We start from the raw sequence: 20,859 nt of genomic DNA, 5'->3' as shown, positions 1-20,859 counted from the left end.
CGCCCGCACCTATCTCCCCCTGTATAATAAGCGTGTTGCAGTCGCAAGGCCGCAAATTCTGCCCTATCCTCGTCGAGCGCCGCGAGTTTTTGGCGCACGGCCTTGAGTTGCCTTCACACTCGAGGGGCTCCCGTTCTCTGATGCATCTGTTTCAGCTCTCTGGTCTGTTGGTTGAGTTCTTCCTGCTTGCGTCTATGCTCTATATTGTCTGCAGCTGAGATGGCTATCAACTCCCGCCTAATGACCGCCTTCAGTGCCGCCCATTGTGTTGCAAGGGTGGTGTCTGTGTTGGCATTGTGAGAGAGGTAGTCAGTGATGGCGTGCTGTACCAACTTAACCATTTCCTCGCGATGCAGTAGTGTATCCCTGAGGCGCCATGTTCTAGAGGGCTGGTGTATAGGTGGGAGGGTAAGAACAGCTGTTACCGGAGCATGATCTGAGAGGGAGGCAACTCCTATTTCTACCTCTGTCGCTAGCGCATGTACGGGTGCCGGTGCCAACAGGTAATCCAATCGGGTGTATGTTTTATGCGCATTGGAATAATAAGAGTATTCGCGGCTTTGAGGGTGGAAGCTATGCCATAGGTCGCTGAACCCTAAGTCATGTAAACAGGTCAGACCCTCTGTGGAAAGGGCTCCTGTCTGATGTGTGCGTTGACATGATCTGTCTAGGATGTTGTCAAGAACCAGGTTCAGATCTCCCCCTAGAAGAATGTGGCGATCGAACGTGGCAGTGGCTTCCATTTGAGCGGAGTGTAAGAATCGTTCTTGGCCATCATTTGGGGCGTACACTGAGCCAACGGTGAGTGTTAGGTTACCTATGGCAAACCTTTAAGTCAGTAGTCTACCCTTTATCTCGGCCTCTTTGTGTAAGACCTCCCCTTTAAACTGCTGGGCCACCAGGATAGCAACCCCGGCTGTTTTAGTTGGACCTGAGGAGAAAAACTGAGTTGGGAACTTTCGGGACCGGAGGCAGTGACACTCTTTAGACAAGAGGTGTGTTTCCTGCAACAAGCAGATATCCGCTTGGGCATGCTCCAGACACAAAAGAACCACCCTGCGCTTCACCGGGTTATTAAAACCTCTCACATTTAGGGTGGGTATTTTACGTGTGGTAGCAGGCATTCACAATGGGAACAATTTAAAAAGCAAGGGTGAGGCGCCGGATCCGATACTACAGAGGCGCGGAGTATTCTCTCGCCGTAGAGTGCCAGAGTGACATGGACCTAGCTAACCTTGAAAGGAAGGTACACTGAAGCCCCCCTCAAACCCCACCAAAAGCATAAAATTTGAAAAAGGTGAACAGTAACATATTGTCTATCATCTGTAGGTGATTGGAAGTGTGTCAAATTGAGGTAGTTGACCAAGATTCAAAAAGCCCCCCCTCCCGCCAACGACTCAGGGCACAGAACAAACAATCAGTCGGTCATTTGATATCATAGAGTTCAGCCAGGTTGAGATGTAGCCAATTCTGTCAAGGCCATTTCGAGAGCGGCCTGTTGGCCCTTTGTTATTTCTGCAGCCAGGGGTTTCCTAAGTCAACTTTTTTGGCCCTGTTGCACCATCGGGGCTTGGAGTCATCCATTTCTGTTTTGGGGCCCTCCGTATCATTCTCCTGCTTAGGGGGATCCACACCCAGCAAGCAGAAGGCTTCCGACAGCGATCGTAACTGGTGCAATTTATTGTCCAAGCGGAACACCAGACGGAACGGATGGCCCCAGCTGTAGGAAATATTGCGCTGTTGTAAGTGAGCAGTGATGGGTCGAAAGGTTCTGCGTTTTTGCAGGGTGAGTGCTAACAAGTCCTGATATAGAACGGGCGTCTGATCGCGAAATGTCAGAGGGTGTAGCTGGTGAGCTTTTTGGAGGATATCTTCTTTGGTGCAGTAATCTTGCGCACAGACCAGAATGTCCGATGTTGGAGCCGATGGGGCCCGTGGGAGACCCACCCTATGTGATCTGTCCAGGCGTAGCTCCGTTTCTAGGGGTCTCCCTAGGATGTGATTGAATAGCTCCCTCGTGTACCTGAAAAAATCCTTTGTGTCATCCTCTAGTTTCACTCCTCAAATCTGGAAATTAGGGCGCCGAGAGCGGTTTTCCAGGTCTTCGAGGTGTGTCTGAAGGTCAACCTGCTGGTCATGAATCCTGAGAACCTCCTGTTGCAGCGCTGTTAGTTCCGTGTCCCTTCCATTGCTTTTGTCTTCCAGCTCGGCGACTCACTCACCGATGCCATCCACGTCTCTGTGGACCTCCTTTATTTCCTCTGAGAATTCCCGCTTGAGCGTTTGGATATCTTCCCTCAGCGCAACAAACATGGACTCCAAGAATGCCTTGGTGATCGGTCCCGCCCCATCATCCCGCTCAGATACGGGCTGGGTAGTGCCTAATGCCATGCTTGTAGCCTGTTGCCCGACCTGGGCTTTTGCGAACAGGTCCTTCAGTGTCTTATCTTATCTTTGCGCCCCGGGAGGAGGACATATCGCGTCAACAAATGAGTCCCAGGGGAGCTGTGAGCTGACCGCATTCCCACCGGGGTACCGAGTCCACTACCCAAGGAACGCTGGGATCCGGGACGTCTGACCCTCTCGCTGCACTTTGCGCCTTTGGGCGGCAGGGCACAATGGTAGGCGGGACTATGTGGTGCTATAGTTGTGCAGTCACTAGTGGGTAGCCCAGTGCCTCTCTCTGTGTGCCCCCACTAGTAGGCCCAACTTCGCTCCCCTGCGCTGTCTTACACCCTAGTCCGCTGAATTTGGCTGCGGTCGTTGCCAGTTCGTGTGGAGCTTCGTGGGGCCGGTTCTTCTTCTGCTATGACCCAGCAGCTGTATTCCCCAGTGTGAGGGGGCTCCTCCAGGTTCTCAGGGCCCCCTGTCAGCCTTGGGCCCACCTCCGTCTCTCCGACTTGCAGCCTGGTGGTTGATATATAGAGCTCTCTATGTGTCCCAGGCTGGGCCTCCAACTCCCACCCCGTGTGATAAACGCCGCGCTGCACCCCCATGTATAAGGAATCCGGGGGGGGTGTGCACCAGGTCGCAGGGCCCTCAGCTGGCCGCGCTCTCACCGCCAGCCCCCAGCTGTGGTGGTTCTTGTGTTGTCGGGCGGTACTCACTGTTGATGTGTCTCTGCTCTCACTCGGCTCAGCGGGTGTCCATTCGGGGGTATATGGCGCACAGACCTGGCCTCAGTGCCTGCACCGTGACCGGGGTCTCCTGCATGCACCTAGGCCCCGACATCGCAGCTCCAGAGATCTGCACTCACCCAGGCCTCCACCACTTCCGAGCCTCACCGGGTGTCACAAGCAACGTTTCTGGGTGTTTTTCTTGACCGCACCGCCACGGGAGGGCGCCAAAACCGCTATCGAGCCCTCAACCGTGCGCACATGCTTTTGCACCGTGTGGAGCCTCGCAAGATGGTGGACCGTCACCTTCTTACTTCAGCCGTGGGATCCCTACCGATGCTCTCTACAGATAAGGCCGCCCGTTGCTACTCCCGCAATGGTGCAGGGCCTTGGGTGTCTTTCGCTGCTCTGGGCGGGTGTCCCGGGCCTGCCGTCTCGCTGTCCGGGCTAAACCTCCCCTCACCAGGGATCGCAGGGCCTCTCCTCGCAGCTCTGGGGGAAGGGCGAGTTCTCGGCCGCTATCCTGACGCCGCCCGTATTCTGCTCACCGGGACCTTTTCATGCCAGCCAGATCTTGCCTTTCCATCCCAGTGGCCAAAACAACTCCGGTGCTAGGGTCGGTGAACCCTTAAACGACCAAATGCTGGTTCTTTTAGTGGGCCGTCAGTTGGAGCGTTAGAGCAACACGTCTGCTCACATTTTAAAGAGCAGGCAGTGGTCCCAAAGACCACTGCCTACTCTTAAAAAAATGAAAAGAAAACATTTCTTTTTTTTAAAAAAATGCATACCATTTTTCTGTAGGGAAAACGGAGTGCATTTGTTTTTTAGATTGCATTTTTCTTTAAAAGCAATCACAGACATGGTGGTCTGCTAACCCCCAGCAGGCCATGATCCCTGTGATTTAGCGATTCTCATTGGGTCGCAAACCAAAACCTACCTCATTAATATTCATGAGGTCGGTCTATTTCCAACCAACTGAGAATCGCAAATGAAACTCAAAAGAGTTTCATAGATTGGAAATGGCAATTTCCTAATTGCAATTTGCAAAAATTCGCAATTAGGAACTCGCTATTCCAAACTTTCGTACATGTGGCCCCATGTGTTTGATTGTAGCTTCCCTCATTAGAAAATGCTTCAGCACTTGAAGTATATTTCCACTTTCCATTGTAAAAATCACAAAATCTGGATTTAAAAATGTTGCTTTTTTGCCTACAGTTTCATTCTGCGTAACCTGACAAACCTATCAAATATGTAATTGTGTTTAGGATCCGAATGGGCAATTTTCTCTTCAGGCAGAAGGATTGACTTACCAAAAATTCCACGCATTGCCTTTGAGTACATCTAGTTACTATCACTGTCTGTGATTCAAAGTCTTAACTCAATTGCTGACGATAAGTTGCCTGAAAACTCATGCTGAAGTTTTTTCATCTCTTGTATCCTTCCTTTAACTAGCTATTTTGTACTTTGTGCACAGTCCTTTTCCTTTGTGCATTAGATGTGTGAGTCCACCTATGAAGAGCTTTCTTATTTCTTTTTGTTTAGCATGAGGGGGACCATCTTTCAGATTGTTCATCAGTCCAGTAGACAGCATACAAACAAACACCTGTCGCATTGGTGCACACAACAAAGAAGGCTGCACTGCAGTGAGGCGCAGAAAACGAATGACACTTTTGATCAATGAAATAGACTAACCAGCACACTCCTCGGGATTGTGATTGGAACCTCCTCATCTAAGATGGCCACAATATTGACTTAATGCTGCTGAGTCGATCTTAGATGAGGGGATTCTCCTCACAATTCAACCCAATGTGATCTACCGGACAAACTAACTTATTTATGTTTCTGTAGCATGTGGCAAACTCAGGCTGCACTATGCCATGCTGCCAGCAGAACCCCGAATCAGGCTCACAGCAACCCCTGGTGCGTTTTCCTTGATGTGATTGATGGTTTCTCCCTACTGGACTATCTTTATGAAAGGATGGTGAAAGCCAGGATGGAGCAGGAAAGGCAGCGTGACCACATGACAGACAACTGAAATAGAGTGGCAGGGTTGCAGGAGAGCACAGCCAGAGCTAGACTGGCGAGCTAGATCATTGGAGTCATCGTGCATGCCTGCACAGGACGTGAAGGACCAGGCATTGTGGCAGCCCCCTTCATTGGTTCTGGCACACTCCATTGCCTCTCCATCTAAGCAATCACGGGAATTCTCATCCCCGGGCCGTGAGAGGCTGAGGTAATGGAGGAGGATTTTGCTGCTTCTTCAGCAACATACAGCCATGTTCGTCCAGGGATAGCTCAGGCTGTTTCCTTGCTCCTGATGCACAGGAAAGTAGTGCAATAGCAAGTGTGCTCCAGCAGCATCACAAGAGCAGCAAGGGTAGAGAAGCAGCAGTGACATTCAATGTTCTCCTTTCTTTCCCCTCCTTGTGCTAAACGTACACTGCCCACCTCTGCTGGTTGTCTATGATGGTCACGCCTAATATTCACTCGCAAAATACTCAAACGTTGCTTATCACTCATCAGGCCTGGAGGCTGATGCTACCAGTGCTACATGCATTTCTCCTTTTACAGCTTGAAGCCACAGCCCAGCATAGAAATTTGGCCTGCCTGCAAAAGACTTGTGAATTCTATTCATGCAGTCCCCACCAAACGCATGCACGGTGTACATTTTATTTAACAAATATTAGAAGTTCCATTAAAATTAGAACATTTTATTTTGCATACTTTCACACCTACTGCTGTGAAATAGCGAAATGGCTCCACATAGCTTTTTACGAAAGACAGAAATAAAGTAATAAAATAAAGAAATACATTTATGTTACTGGAAGGGAGTATAGGATGCAAGCATTTCTCATTCTCTCCAATTGGCTGATACATACCTGTTCCTTTTTCAGTCATTTTGGCATTCACTGTGATTTTCATATCATATCCTCTTCTCCGTAGCTGGAACATTTTGGTTTTTACCACTTCAGCAAAGCATCCTTTGGAGTCAGCCTATGAACGCAAGCAAAACAAATGAGGCATTGAGGAAGAAGTGACTGCACTGGTTCACTGAGGCAATGCCCATTAATTGTATGCCAGCAGCAACCGTTCACATCACAATGAAACATGAATGTAACCATATAGTTTCACTTGTCTATCTCTTTGAATGTATCAGGGATGAGATGTGATGTAATAGTCAATGTTGCCAACTCTGGACCAGGGTACTAGTCATTGTGTCAGCTCAACATCCTGTGATTATGGGCCAATCACTTATTCTCCCCGTGCCTTAAAATTAAAATAATTAATCAGATTTTATGTAATGTAATCTAGAACTCATATAAACTGCACTAAAGCCCTTTGGCCAAGCGTATTCAGAGGGTTTAGTTAAAAACATATACATTTTAACTTATAATAGTGTATGTATCTATTGTTAATTTTGTGACTGAAAATGTTTTCTTTAACATGTTTACTTTTTTTAAATGTATGGAATTTTTGTAATTACATGTTTAATTAAAAAATATTATTCCAATTCTTATTAAGGGTGCTGGAGTATCCTGGGGCAATGGATGGGTAGTGTTTTTCTTATATATATATATTTTTATTTAAGTATGCAAACATATAATTGATTAAAAAGTAAAATATGTAAAATATAAAAATTTCATTTCTTTTTCACCGAGAACATTTTTTTTACTACCATAACAGATTTCATTACTTTTCTTTTTGATTTTACTTTTTTCAAGGGATACTGAAAATGGTTTACTTAAGGTGATTTTGTTTCACAATACTGACATAATCATTACTTATTTAAAATTATTTTGCTGATTTTTTAATGTTAAGATATTAGCTACCCACCCCCAAATAGGCATCCAACCCAATATTTGTTAGACCGTAGTTAGAAGAGTAAATTGTTTCTGGCATAGCTCTGTATGCTTAAAAAAATTCTTCCTCTCTTATCTGAGACTGCTGGTAGAATGGTGGTAGAGGCCCTGATCATGATGAGACTCGACTTTGGGAATACCCTTTACTTCGGTCTCCCTGACTTTCTTCTCAACAGACTTCAGGTGGTGCAGAACTCGGCGGCTATACTGCTACTCAGACTTCCACCTAGGTCTCTCCTGTCCTCTCATTTGCGGGCCCTCCACTGGCTCCCTATAAAAAAGAGGGTTGTCTTTAATACTATGGCCCGAATGCATAAGGCCATGCATGATACGGGTGAAGTTTATCTCAGAGAGAGGATCAGCGAATACATTTCAGCACGCACCCTGCGCTCTTCCTCTGGGCGCCTTGCAAGACTGCCCTGCATCAACCGCCTTAGAATAGGCGGGAGATCTTTGTCCTAATTGGGGCCACTCAACTTGAAAAACTTCCATTAGACCTCGGCTTGGTAAATAACCTTGATATCTTCAAGAGGAAAATAAAGACTTGACTCTTCAAACAATCAATCTAGGTGTTTTGGTCTATTGCCCTCTGCCTGAGCGCCGAGACACTCTGCTGAGTATCTGCGCACTTTACAAATCAGATTAACATAACATAACATAGTGTATCAATTTTTCCCAAAGCTGGTTAGACTGGGGTCAGAATAGCAAATCTACTCTCTCATGTATGTACTTTCCCTATTGTTTGTCAGCCTGGAATTAGACTAGAAAATCTGACCCTAGAATGTTTTTCCACAATCTTTTTAGTTTTGTAGTTAAAATCGTGTATTTGAATTGTTTTATATTTGTATATTTTTACAGGATTTTGTATAGGAGGTAGGTTACTTTATGAGTCTTCATCATGGAATTTTTGTAAGATAATTTATTTTGCTTTCTCCAATTTATTTTCAATTTTTGTTATTTTTTAATTTTAAAAATAAACATTTTTCTTACTTTTTCAAAACAATTTATAATGTCCGAAAAACATTGAAATATGTTTTATATAGTTTGGAAAATGAATAAAAATCATATATGTTTATATTAATTTTAGCATTTAATATAATGTTAGATTTTGATCAAGAATTATTTTTGACCCCTTCGGTGCTTCTCGCCCATCCGACACACCAGTGCTCATGTGCTTAGGACGGCCCCCGGCCGTCCTAAGCACATGACACCAGGAATCCCTCTGGGGCGGGCACCAGAGGGATTCCCTTTACCCCCAACAGCCTCGGGAGCTGGGGGGTAAATACAAATCATATATGTTTATATTAATTTTAGCATTTAATATATGGTTACATTTTGATCAAGAACTATTTTTAACTCCTTTGGTGCGTCTCGGCAGTCCGATGAACCAGTGCTCATGTTCGTAGGACGGCCAATTTTAGCTGAAAAACTCATTTTCCACATATATTTATGTGGAATACCTGTGCCGGCACAAATGTCCCAGTGAGGTATTATTTTACTCGGGAGACTGAGAGAAATGCAGTGAGGTAGGACATTTGTGCCGGCACATTGATTCTACACGAAAATATGTGGAAAATGTGTTTTTTTCAGCTGCATTTGAGGTTTGCAGGGGATTCTGGGTAGGAAAACGTTGGGGGATCCGTGCAAGCCATATCTCACTTGACTCCCCTGGGTGTCTAGTTTTCAGAAATGTGTGGGTTTGTAGTTTCCCAAGGTGGCCGCCCAGCCCGGGGCCAAGAACCCATGTGACCCTCTTTGCAAAACCAGTTTGTTTTGTGATAGGTAATTTTGATGTCTCCTCAATATGTTTTGGGCCCTTGCCTGTCGCAGGTACTTGACCCACCCACGCGAGTGAGGTACCATTTGTATTGGGAGACTTGTGGGAATGCTGCGTGGTAAGAAATTTGTGGATGCATGGAGATTCCAGAACTCTCCCACACAAATTTGAGAAAAATGTGTTATTTTCAGCTAAGTTTGAGGTTTGCAGAGGATTCTGGGTAGGAAAAGATTGGGGGCTCCATGCAAGTCATACCTCCCTGGACTTCTCTGGGTGTCTAGTTTTCAGAAATGTGTGGTTTGGTAGGTTTCCCAAGATGGCTGCTGAGTCTGGGGCCAAAAACCCAGGTGACCCCCCTTGCAAAACCAGGTTGTTTTGTCGTAGGCAATATTGATGTCTCCTCAAAAAGGTTTTGAGCCCTTGCCTGTCGTGGGTCCTTGACCCACCCACACGAGTGTGATACCATTTTTCTCGGAAGACTTTGGGAAATGCAGAGTGGGTGGAATTTTGTGGATCCACGCAGATTCCAGAACTTTCCACCACAGAAATGTGAGGAAAAGTTTGAGCTTGCAAGGGATTCTGGGTAACAGAACCTAGTGAGAGCCAGACCAGTCACCCCATCCTGGATTCCCCTGGGTGTCTAGTTCAAAAACATTTATAGGTTTACTAGGATTCCCTAGGTGCTGGCAGAGCTAGGGTTGAAAATTTACAGCTTGGCACTTTGCAAAAAAGGGCAGTTTTACAGTGAAAATGTGTTGTGTTCTTGTTGTGTTTTGGGCCGTTTCCTGTCACACACTAGGCCTCCCCACACAAGTGAGATACCATTTTTCTCAGAAGACTTAGGGAAATGTCAGGTGGGTGGAATGTTGTAGATCCACGGAGATTCCAGAACTTTCCACCACACAAATGTGAGGAAAATGTGTTATTATTTTTTGTCAAATTTACTTTTATTAAATGTTTTTGCACAGTAATAAAAGACAAGCAGAATAGTACAGTTTCCCAAAATTGTTGGATATTGCTTACATGCGGCTAATTCGTAGGTACATAGTCAAACAGGAGATCCGTCAACATCGTCAGACCCAGCAGATTTCTTGTATTATCTGCAAATCTAAGCCTGGTCGTTGTCAAGCTTGATTACATGTATCGTTGGAGTATACTACAGCCTAGTATTACGAAACTCAAGTGATTCCTTAGTTAACAGTATATATCCTACATGTTCTAAAGTTGGTGGCATTAACATAAATCACAACACCCTGTATCCCTCCATGTCTAAAGTGTGACAGGGCAGGTACAGTTTCCAATAATGTGAGGGCATAACGTGTAGCTTATAACCATGGCGTACCAGTCTGTCATAGTTTTTAGGTGAGCCTCCCGCAGTTCCAGAGAGTGGTTGAATTTGGCTAACCATAACCCGGCCCATTCCCTGTCGGTTATGTCTCTCTGAATTATCCCTTCCCACATGGCCATGCATCTCGGTCTTTGTGCAGGGGTGGAGGATAGTAGAATCTTATATAAAAAAGAGATGGCCCCTTTCATAGAGATAGCTGTTTGAAAACATTTTTCTAATTTTGTTTTCTTTCGTGTGGCAGCGTCATGGATCTGAGGTGTGAGAGCCCAGTGCTTGAGTTGAAGGTAGTGATGGTGTTCCTCCGGGCCTAAGTGAAATTCTCTCCTACAGGTCTCAAAAGTTAGGATGTCATAGTTGTGAAATAGATCTTGTAACATACGGCATGCCCCCTCCTTCCAAGCGTCAAAGGGCACTTCGCTAAAAGCTGGTGGGAATGCCGGGTTAAAGTGTATTTGGCGTATGTGGTGAAGGAAATGTAGTCCATACAGCCCCCCCAAGACAGAGTCCCAAGTCCTTAACACAGTGCATGTGGGGGTGCTAATATAGGCATTGGCTGGCCTGTCCTTTTTGGGTTTCCATAATAAATCCCAGATCGACCTCCTCGCAATGGCCCTATCCATATGTAACCAATGTTTTTCCGAGACCAGTTTGGACCATTTTGTCACTATCCGGGGTTGCGCGGCCTTGTAAAAGAGGCCAAAATTGGGTAATTCTACACCTCCCTCGTCCCTTAGTCACCGTAGTAAATGAAATGGTAGGCGAGCTTGTCTGTCTTGCCAAACAAAATGAGTAGTTAGGGATCGTAATTTAGGGAGACGGTCCCTGTCAAGTTGTCTAGGCAGTGCTTGAAAATGTGTTTCTTTTTACAAAGATTGAGGTTTCAAAGGCATTCTGGGTCACAGAACCAGATGAGAGCCAGACAAGTCACCCCGTCCTGGTTTTCCCTGGGTGTCTAGTTTTAAAAAATGTATAGGTTTGCTAGGTTTCTCTAGGTGCCGGCAGAGGTGGGGTTCTAAATCTACAGCAAGGCACTTTGCAAAAAAAGAGTCAGTTTTCACAGTAAGAATGAAGTGTATCCATGTTGCATTTTGAGCCGTTTCCTGTTGCAGGCACTAGGCCTACCCACACAAGTGAGGTACCATATTTCTCTGAAGACTTTTGGAAATGTGGGGTGGGTGGAATTTTGTGGATCCACGCAGATTCCAGAACTGTTCACCACAGAAATGTGAGGAAAATGTGGTTTGTTTGACAAAGTTTGAGGTTTGAAAGGGATTCTGGGTAACAGAACCTGGTGAGAGCCAGGCATGTCCGCCAATCCTGGTTTACCCTGGGTGTCTAGTTTTAAAAAATGTATAGGTTTGCTAGATTTCCCTAGGTGACCATCAGACCTAGGGTTCAAAATCTACAGCTAGGCACTTTGCAAAAAAAAGGTTCAGTTTTCACAGTAAGAATGACGTGTATCCATGTTGCGTTTTGAGCTGTTTCCTGTTGCGGGCACTAGGCCTACGCACACAAGTGAGGTCCCATTTTTATTGGGAGACTTAGGGTAACCAGAATTGTAGAGGAACTGTTATTACCTATTGACTTTCTATGCATTTCTGCCTTCCAAATGAAAGACAATGTGTTAAAAAGAAGTCACTTTGAAAAATGCCCTGTAATTCTCATGCTAGAATGGGTACTCACAATTTCAGAAATGTTCAAATAGCTGTTGTTTCTAAACTCTATATTTTGCTCCAATTTCAGAAATACATAGGTGTCTTTCATCCCGATTTTTCACTGTATATATTTTCCCAATTGCTATATGCCCGGTACATAATAAAAAAACATTGCAAGACGTTGCTCAGTTATTGGCTCTGTTTTCGTCTGATTCTTGGTGAACCTACAAGTCCTATATATACCCACAACCAGAAAGGTCCAGTAGATGTAACAGTATATTGCTTTCAAACATCTGTCACAATTAGAAGAAGTTACAGGTGAAAACGTTGGCACAAATGGCTGTTTTTTTCAACTAATTAAATTTTTTCCTATTTTCCACTGTTCGTTTCTATAAAGAAACCTTGAAGGATCTACACAAATGCCCCTTTTCTGATTTTAGAATGTTGTCTACCTTCCTAAAATATATAGCTTTCTATGATCCATTATTGCTTTCATACCCATTTCTACCATTAACTGTAAGAAAGTTGAAAGCACAAAAATAGCAAAAATAGGCTGTTTCAGTAAAATGCCAAAACTGTGTAAAAATGTTGGTTTTCTGACAAAAGTCTGTCAGTCCCTGAAAGCTGAAAAAATGGTGATTTCAACCCCACAAACTCTTTGTTGGAAATCATTTGCAGGGAAAAAATCAGACTCTTTCATTTGCATCACTTTTTTCCCATTTTTCAAAAAAAATAACATTATTTAGCTCTATTTTGGACATTTCTGGGTCCCCTCCAGGGGAATCCACAAACCCTGGGTACCTTTAGAATCCCCATGATGTTGGAAGAAAAGGAGGCAGTTTGGCATGGATACCTTATGTGGTCAAAACGTTACAGGGGCTTAAGCACGAACTACCCCAAATAGCCAAAAAAAGGCTTAGCACAGGGGGGAAAAGGCCTAGCAGCGAAGGGGTTAAATCAAGAAATATTTGTAGTTATATTTTATAGGTATATGTATTTGTAAGCATTTTAGGAAGTTAAGAAATGAATGTTTATATTTTTTGAATCAATGTTATATTTTAAAAAGAAATATTTAGGGGGGCGTGGCCAAGATGTCGGCCTGATCGGACGTGCCTTGTGTGGCTCCCCGGCCCTGAACCCCTTAGCACGGTACTACAGCCTGTGTTACCCCCAAAACCCCGAATCCAACCTGTTCTGCTGGGAGGCGCCTCCTCGCGACGCACCATTGGCTGAATATCGGGGCTGTCGAAGCCCCCACCGCCTCGTTGCGGTCCGGCATCATGGCGGCGCGAGGATAAGCTTCCCCGACGGACCTGACAGAGAGGGAGAGCGCCGCAAGCTTCCAGCGTAATCCAGCCGGAGACGGTGAGCGCCGTCCGGGCCCCAGAGGCGGCCTCTTCGCTGGTGCCTGACGATTTCCGCTCTGAGGCACCGCAGAACGGTGAGGCGGGTCCTCGCAACTCTACTCCCCGGCTTCAGGCCTACACGGCGATCGGCCGGGACCTCCTCCGGCGAGTGCGGGCCCGATAGACACTGCCGCACCTGCCCAGCCGGCTACCCGCAAAGCGTACCCTGGCTCGGCTCTCCCTCCGGGAGCCGGGCGCTGCCAAAAGACCTCGCTTTAAGATCGCGATAATGCCCGACGGGGCTGCCTGCTGACACCGGCTCCTTCACCACGCCGCACTTGAGCCCCCGGCACGGGGCCTAGCTTGGCAGTGCCGGATCACCCAGCCGGCGCGCTTGGGGAGGCCCCCCGTGCCACGCTTCAGCCTCGCACCCCCTCCCCTACCTGGGACCTCATTCCGTCCTGGATCATCGCCCTGGGGCCGGAACTACGCCGGCTGCTGCTGGCTCCCCTGCGAGACCCGCACGACCCCTGCTGCACCGGCACGGGGCCTGCGCCTGACGGCGAGCTGGGAGGCCGAGGTGCTTGACAGGCCCGCCCGGCGGCGCCGACGCCTGGGCCCCACCACAGCGCGGCTGGTGCCTGCCGCCCCCCGCCTACCGAGGACCTGAGGACCGAAGTGCAGCCCACGAGACTCCGGCCATCCAGAGCCCCGCCCTGCCGCCGAGACCTTCCGGACGGGCACCCCTGGGGTCTGCTGTGGGCCCTGTGAGGGGCGCTCGGGGATCGGCCGGCCTGATGCCCGATCCCCTGGACTGGGGCCGCTCTCGTGTGCCTGGGGGGCATCACCGGCTCTAGGGCCTACGAGGACTGCTGCACAGATGCCACTTCATTGACGGACCCTCCTTCACCGCACGCACTGACGGGACCATCCTGTCCTCGCTGCCCACAGCGACCTACGCGTCTCTCCCACCGTCCCTGCCCTAGGATTGCCACGGGCTTCCCGCGCGGACACCCCGCCCAGCCTGGACACGCCGCCTACGGTACGTCCGAACCCAGTTGCTGAGAAGCTCCATCCAGCCCGGACAGCTCCTCTGCGGCCACGTCGGCGGACGCGCCCAGCCACGCGGCCCTTGCGACCCGCGGATTGCCGCCTGAACCCCGCTTCCCCCTGTCTACGTTTGCGGACTTCAGGCTTGAACACCATGGCTCATTCCAGCCGCAAAGGAAATCGGAACATTGTGGACTTAATGCAAAAATCTGCACCGAAAGCGGAGAAGACCCAAACGGCTGCCTCCCCGAAGCCTCAGACGAGCCCCCAGAATCAAGAGGATGATACCACCCCCATCACCAAGGCCTTCCTGGCCTCCCTCTTCAACACCTTGCGGGAGGACTTCCAAACCCTGAAACAGCAACTCACGGGGGAGCAGCGGGAGCTGCGTCGAGACCTGGATGGTCTGGGCGAGCGGGTGGCTTCGGTGGAGGAGGCGGACAACACGCGCAGCATGGAGGTGGAGAGACTGCAGCAAGAGATTCTTCGGCTTCAGGACCAGCAGGTGGACCTGCAATCGCACTCAGAAGATCTCGAGAACCGTTCCAGGCGGAACAACATCAGGGTCCGCGGAGTCCCATTGAAAGCTGAACAGCCTAATCTGGTTGAATACTTACAAGAACTGTTCAGGGACATACTGGGTGAGCCTCAAGACTTCGCGATAAAAATCGACAGGGCGCACAGAGTGGGCCTGGCGCGCCGTGCCCCAGCCCCCCCGCCGGACATCTTGGCTTTCCTCCCGGATTTTCCCATCAAAGAACGCATCCTACGAGAGGCCCGTGGTAAACAGCCTATCCAATTCAGCGGCGTGCCCGTGGCTCTCTTTCAGGACCTTTCTTCCATCACACTGCAGAAGCGCAAGTCTTTTCGGATAGCAACCAACTTCTTAAGAGGCAATGGCATACCCTACTCCTGGGGTCACCCATTCCGCCTGATCTTTAAGTGGAAGGGTTCGCTCCATCAACTCAGGTCGCTCCGAGACGCCTGCGCCCTCCTGAACATTGAAATGCCGGAGGGATCCGGATCCAGGAGCGCATCCCCACACAGATCACAAGATGACTCACCCCAGCAGCCAAGGGACGGCTGGCAGATGGTGCGCCGGAGACGTTCCCCGAGGACTGTCTCGAGGCCGGATCCTGCTACGGTCGCACAAGAACGAGAAGCAGCGGTGCAGGAGGTAGCGGACAATACAGCGACGGATCAGTAAGACCATGTAACTTTGGGGGTTTTCCTTCACGTTGCAATCTCCTGGGGTGACAGGTCGGGGAGCCGCCAATTCGGCCGCTGCCATGGTACCCTTACTTATGACTTTCTACGGACCTGTGTCACACACATTTAGGCCCGAGACTCTAACTAGTTCAAAGTTTGGGGACTGTTATGTGGGTGGTTCTGGGGAGGGGGAGGGGGGCGCTGTGGGGACTGCGGACGCCCAACCTGTTGGGGCTAGGGGGGCTCCTTGGGGCTGGGGGGAAGGGGGGACAAGGGGGAGGGAAGGTGTTGTGGGTGGGACACGGGGCACGTGGGTGGGGACCAGTATGCCAGGGGATCTACACAAAGCTCACACGCTAACCATGTTTTTTCATATGCTGCTGCGTCCAGCGCTGTCATATTCGCCTGTTCCCGACGCTTCGTATGATGGCTGACGCACTTAAGGTACTGTCCCTCAATGTCAAGGGCCTCAACAATCCGATTAAACGGAGGGCGGTTATCTCTTATTTGGAAAATTCGGAGGCTGACATCTGCTTGCTGCAGGAAACTCACCTCTTGCCCAAAGACTGGCATAGGATGCGCTCCCGAGCCTTTCCCCAGCAATTCTTTTCATCTCTCCCGTCCAAGAAAGCAGGGGTTGCCATTCTAGTGTCCCGACGTTTTCGGGGCAGGGTGGGAGCCAAATCTGGGGAGATAAAGGGGCGCCTCCTGACGCACACGTTCCATATGGGGGATACCACATTCACGATAGGTTCCATCTATGCTCCCAATACAAGTCAAGAGACATTCCTTAAAGCTGCACTCTCCGAAGCTCTGCAATCACCTCATTCTCAGCTGCTCATAGGGGGGGACCTCAATCTCGTTATGGACACGAATATGGACAGATCAGGGCGCCGTTATGGTGACACTGGTGCGCTTTCAGACGCAGGCAAACTATGGTTGCAAGAAAGAGACCTCGTGGATCTCTGGAGAACGACTCACCCCAACACGACACGCTACACCTTTTACTCCCACGTTCACCACACATATTCGCGTCTAGATCACATCTTGGGCCCCTCGGAACTTATTCCCCACATTGCCGATATTTCCATTGTCCCAGCTGCCCTCTCTGACCACGATGCGGTGGAGTTGACGCTCAGTGTGCCTAGGTCCCCACGCAATCCTGGCTCCTGGAGGCTCAACGAGCCCCTTTTACAGCGACCAGCTGTGGTTGAGCAACTCCGTAAATGCATCTCGGATTACCTTGTCACTAACGACTCCCCAGCGGTCTCGATCTCCTCTCTTTGGGGAGCCCTGAAAGCTGTGGTTAGGGGGGAACTGATAGCAATCGCTGCTGCCGAGGCCAAGGTCCGCAAGGAAAAAAGGGCCGACCTCACAGCGCACGTAGCTGAACTGGAGAGAGTTCATAGCCGCACGTGCGCTCCAAGAATCTGGCGTCAGCTGAAAGCCGCTAGGGCACAACTGGCCAGTCTCGACACTGATAGAGCGGAGTTCGCTGCTCTTCGTCTCCGTCACACTTACTACGTGGGAGGCAATCGTACCGGACGCCTCCTGGAAAGCGCCTTAAAAGCTAAGACTCAACGCTCGAAGATAACCGAGCTGCGGGACGACTCCGGTAATACTCTTACGGATGAGTCGCAGGTAGCCTCCGCCTTTCGCTCCTTTTATGCCTCCCTGTACAGCGCGGATAGAGTATCCTCTGCCGCTGTCAACGAGTATTTGCTGTCGGCCAATATCACACCACTTTGCCCGTCGAAATCGGAGGCCCTAGACGCCCCCATTCATCCAGACGAAATTTCGCGCCTCCGCCCGCTTAAATCGCCGCGCCTTGATGGTTTCTCATCCGGCTTTTATAAAACTTTTGGCCGCACTCTAGCTCCTCTACTTGCGAGGTTGTTTAACTCCTTTGAAGGCCCAAGCTCCATACCACCGGACATGCTGGCGGCTGATATAGTGGTACTACCCAAGCCGGGTAAACCCCCGACACACTGTTCCGCGTTCCGCCCCATCTCTTTACTCAATCTAGATCTGAAACTGTTCACAGGGGTGCTGGCGGCCCGCCTGGGCCCCTGCCTTCCGGGAATCCTGGAGCCAGACCAATCGGGCTTTGTCCCGAACCGCCAGTGTAGCGATAATACCAAGCGTCTGCTGCACCTCGTGGACAAGGCCCACTTCCAGGATTCGGAATCGGTGTTGCTGGCCATCGATGCGGAGAAGGCGTTTGACCGCGTCGACTGGACCTACCTGCAGGCAGTCCTGCAGCGATATCGTCTGGGCGACCGATTCCAGGCTTGGATTGCCAGATTTTACCACCGCCCTGCGGCTCGGGTCAGGCTGGGCTGTCTAAAATCAGATCCCTTCGAGATACAAAGGGGCACCCGCCAGGGGTGCCCTCTCTCGCCCCTCTTATTCGCGCTTTATGTGGAACCCCTGGCACAGAAAATTCGAGACAACCCCCGCATCAGTGGCGTCTCCTTCGGCCACGAACCCCACGTGGTGGGACTCTATGCTGACGACATTATAGCCGCACTGGACCGACCGTCCACCTCCGTACCAGCTTTCCTGGAGGAACTGGAAAACTTTGGAGCGGTATCCGGCTTCAAGATCAACCGGGGGAAATCCCTGATATTGCCTTTAGGTAGCTATGCCCATCCTAATACCCCGGCGCCTGATTTTGGCTGCGATCTGCAGACATCCGCGCAACTCCCGTACTTGGGAATCACCCTTACTCCCTTCACGGACTCGACGGTAACCCTTAATTATACCACGCTGTCCTCCCAGATCCGTGCCGACCTCACGCGCTGGTCGAAACAACCTCTCTCTCTGCTAGGCCGCGTAGCGGCAGTGAAAATGTCCGCTCTACCTAAAATCCTGTATGTTTTTCAGACTCTTCCGGTAATGCCACCACCTGGTGTGCTCGCCGACCTCCAACATGCTATTCACCAGTTCATCTGGAAACAGAGGCGCGCACGGCTGAACAAACAAGTGGCGCATGGAAATGTCGACGAGGGGGGCCTCGGAATCCCTAACCTCCTACAATATTTCTGGGCCTCACAGCTTCGATACTTAGTGGAATGGTACAGACCCGAGTCCGAAAAGAGATGGTTGTTCCAAGACAGGGCAATGGCTCAGACCTCACTGTGGAAGATCCCGTTCCTTCCTCGCCAACACAGACCGCGATATCTCCTCCGCTCCCCTATCACGCGTACTGTCATGAAGGTCTGGGATTCGGTGGCTGTCCGGAGGGGCCTAACGACCTTCCCTTCCCCACTTACTCCACTCTTTGATAACCCTGAGTTCCCGCCGGGAAACGACCCCCGTGCCTTTCCGCAATGGCGTTCCACAGACTGTCGATCGGCCGGCCATCTCTTTGACGTGGAGGGGTTTCTCCCTCTCGCCGACATCGCTCAGGGTTACGGCATAACCAAACCTCACATGTACCAATATTTCCAACTCCGCCACTGGCTCCTAGATCCGGAGCGTATCCCCTGGTCGGCCGGCAGATGACACCGTTCGAACGCTGGCTCATATCAAAGGACTCGGACAAACACCTTATATCAGAGCTCTACAAGATGCTCTCCCCCGAAGCAAACTTGGCTACAACGGCAGGGCAGAGACGCTGGGAGTCGGAACTCGGGAGGGCACTCTCACCCAAAGAATGGGGACTGATATACTACAGAGCAGCACACACCACTCGCAACACTACTGCCAGGGAATCTGCGGTAAAACTAGCCATCTACTGGCATCTTACTCCGGCATGACTCCATCAGGGCAACCCTCTCCGAAGCGCGCTGTGTTGGAGGGGCTGCGGTGAGAAGGGGACTTTGACCCATCTCCTGTGGGACTGTAGCAGGTTGCAGGGGTACTGGAAGGCAGTTTTAGACGACATAGACTCCACATTCGCAAAGGAAATCCCACGCTTTCCTGCATACACAATCTTAGGTCTGCCCAACGCACTCACATTTCCCTTGCGCTCACCTCGTGGCAAGCAGATGGGCATTGCCATGCAAGCAGCGTCACAACACATCCTGTCGCTGTGGGGTTCTGCCACACTACCTACCCACACTGGCTGGCTACACAAACTGTGGTTCACGCTGGGAATGGAGCGCATCCAGGCCACGCTTACTCACACCGCTGACACATTCCAGAAAACCTGGCAACCACTCCTGTCACTCTTGTCCAGGGAATTTCATGAAATCACTTGCCCGAAATATCTTCGCATCATGCGACTCACGCACCAACCTCGAGACCCAACGTGAACTTGCACGTCTTGAGGCACACGCATCTGTAAGTGTCACTACAGCAGCTTTAGACAACAGGCATACTGGTCGGGAGGAGGGAGGGAAGGTAAGGTGGGTTTTGGGAGGGAGGTTGGGTTTTTCTTACTGTTCTGTTTGTTTTTTACTTTCGAAAGGCTACTTTCTCGGGCTATGGGCACTGCATCTCCGCTTGGGCATGATTTATATGCTTATTTGCTGACTCGTAGAGAAGACATGTCTGCCTGTCTCGTTCGCCATATATGCCTGCTGCACATATATTACATTGTATTGCCCATTCCTTTTGCTCTTAAAAACTCAATAAAAATACATTTGAAATTAAAAAGAAATATTTACACGGTTAAAAAAAATTACAATAATGTTAATTACAGTCAGGGATATATTTACCAATATAATGTTGATATTTTACCCCACAATATTTTGGTAGTCAGTATTTATGCACTTCACATTGTAGGTATGAACGGTCAACATTTTGTTGTTGATATTTTGGCACCTTGATATTTTTGAGGTCGACATTTTGTCATACAAACTTCTTAAACTGTCCTCCGGAACAAAAGAATAGAGGACATATAATAAAACAATGTTCTTCATACTTATTTTCATGTGTCTTTTGCGGCATTGTCAACATCATTGCTGTCCTGAGGCCACGTATGATCTTGATAATGTTCTTTGATGTGGTTTGGGCATTTGCTTTAGTTTGGTGAGGAGATGTGATCTAATGAGTGAACTGTTACTCATGGAATCCTGCAGATTAGGATCCTAATCCTGGCTTCTCACCCAAATAACTTTGAGTGCAGCAAGCGTTATGTTCACCTGTAATTGATATGCCCTCTTTACCTTCCACTGCTACTTTGTCAGCATGTTTCTAAATTCTTCTTTCTTGTTACTATTGCTGCAGGATAGCAGGAAATATGGCAGTAAACCCATAAAATGTTACCATTAAAATAATTTAAGTTAATTTAACAATTATTTCCTATAGAGGGTTATTTTGAGCCCCTACGTCCATTTTTGTTTATGAGCACATGTTCCAGTACAATTAGTTGACTACCATACGTGGTGCTGCACTAATAACTGTTTCTTTTTGACAGTAGTAACTGATATTGTAAATTTAGCCCGACTTAATTTTTAAGGGGAGTGGAGACGTGTAAGTGTACTTTTGGGTAACTTTACACTCGGATTATTAGAATACCCCACTGTTTACATTTGTAAATTACTCAGAAG

General features: G+C 49.0%; 1 protein-coding gene across 1 annotated transcript in view; it reads right to left on the bottom strand.

Moving 5' to 3' along the window:
- The window catches only part of LOC144818753 (alpha-2-macroglobulin-like), a 1,363,397-nt gene that overhangs the window by 1,037,929 nt on the left and 304,609 nt on the right, over window positions 1–20,859 (bottom strand). Inside the window, exon 9 of the mRNA XM_078676468.1 lies at window positions 5,996–6,110. Within this exon, the coding sequence (XP_078532594.1) occupies window positions 5,996–6,110 (115 nt within the window). The remainder of the gene's footprint in view (window positions 1–5,995; window positions 6,111–20,859) is intronic.

Source organism: Lissotriton helveticus, chromosome 2_1, assembly GCF_964261635.1.
Source record: "Lissotriton helveticus chromosome 2_1, aLisHel1.1, whole genome shotgun sequence".
NCBI lineage: Eukaryota > Metazoa > Chordata > Amphibia > Caudata > Salamandridae > Lissotriton > Lissotriton helveticus.
Note: the sequence above shows the minus strand (reverse complement) of the source record. Positions and strands in the feature narration are given on the sequence as shown.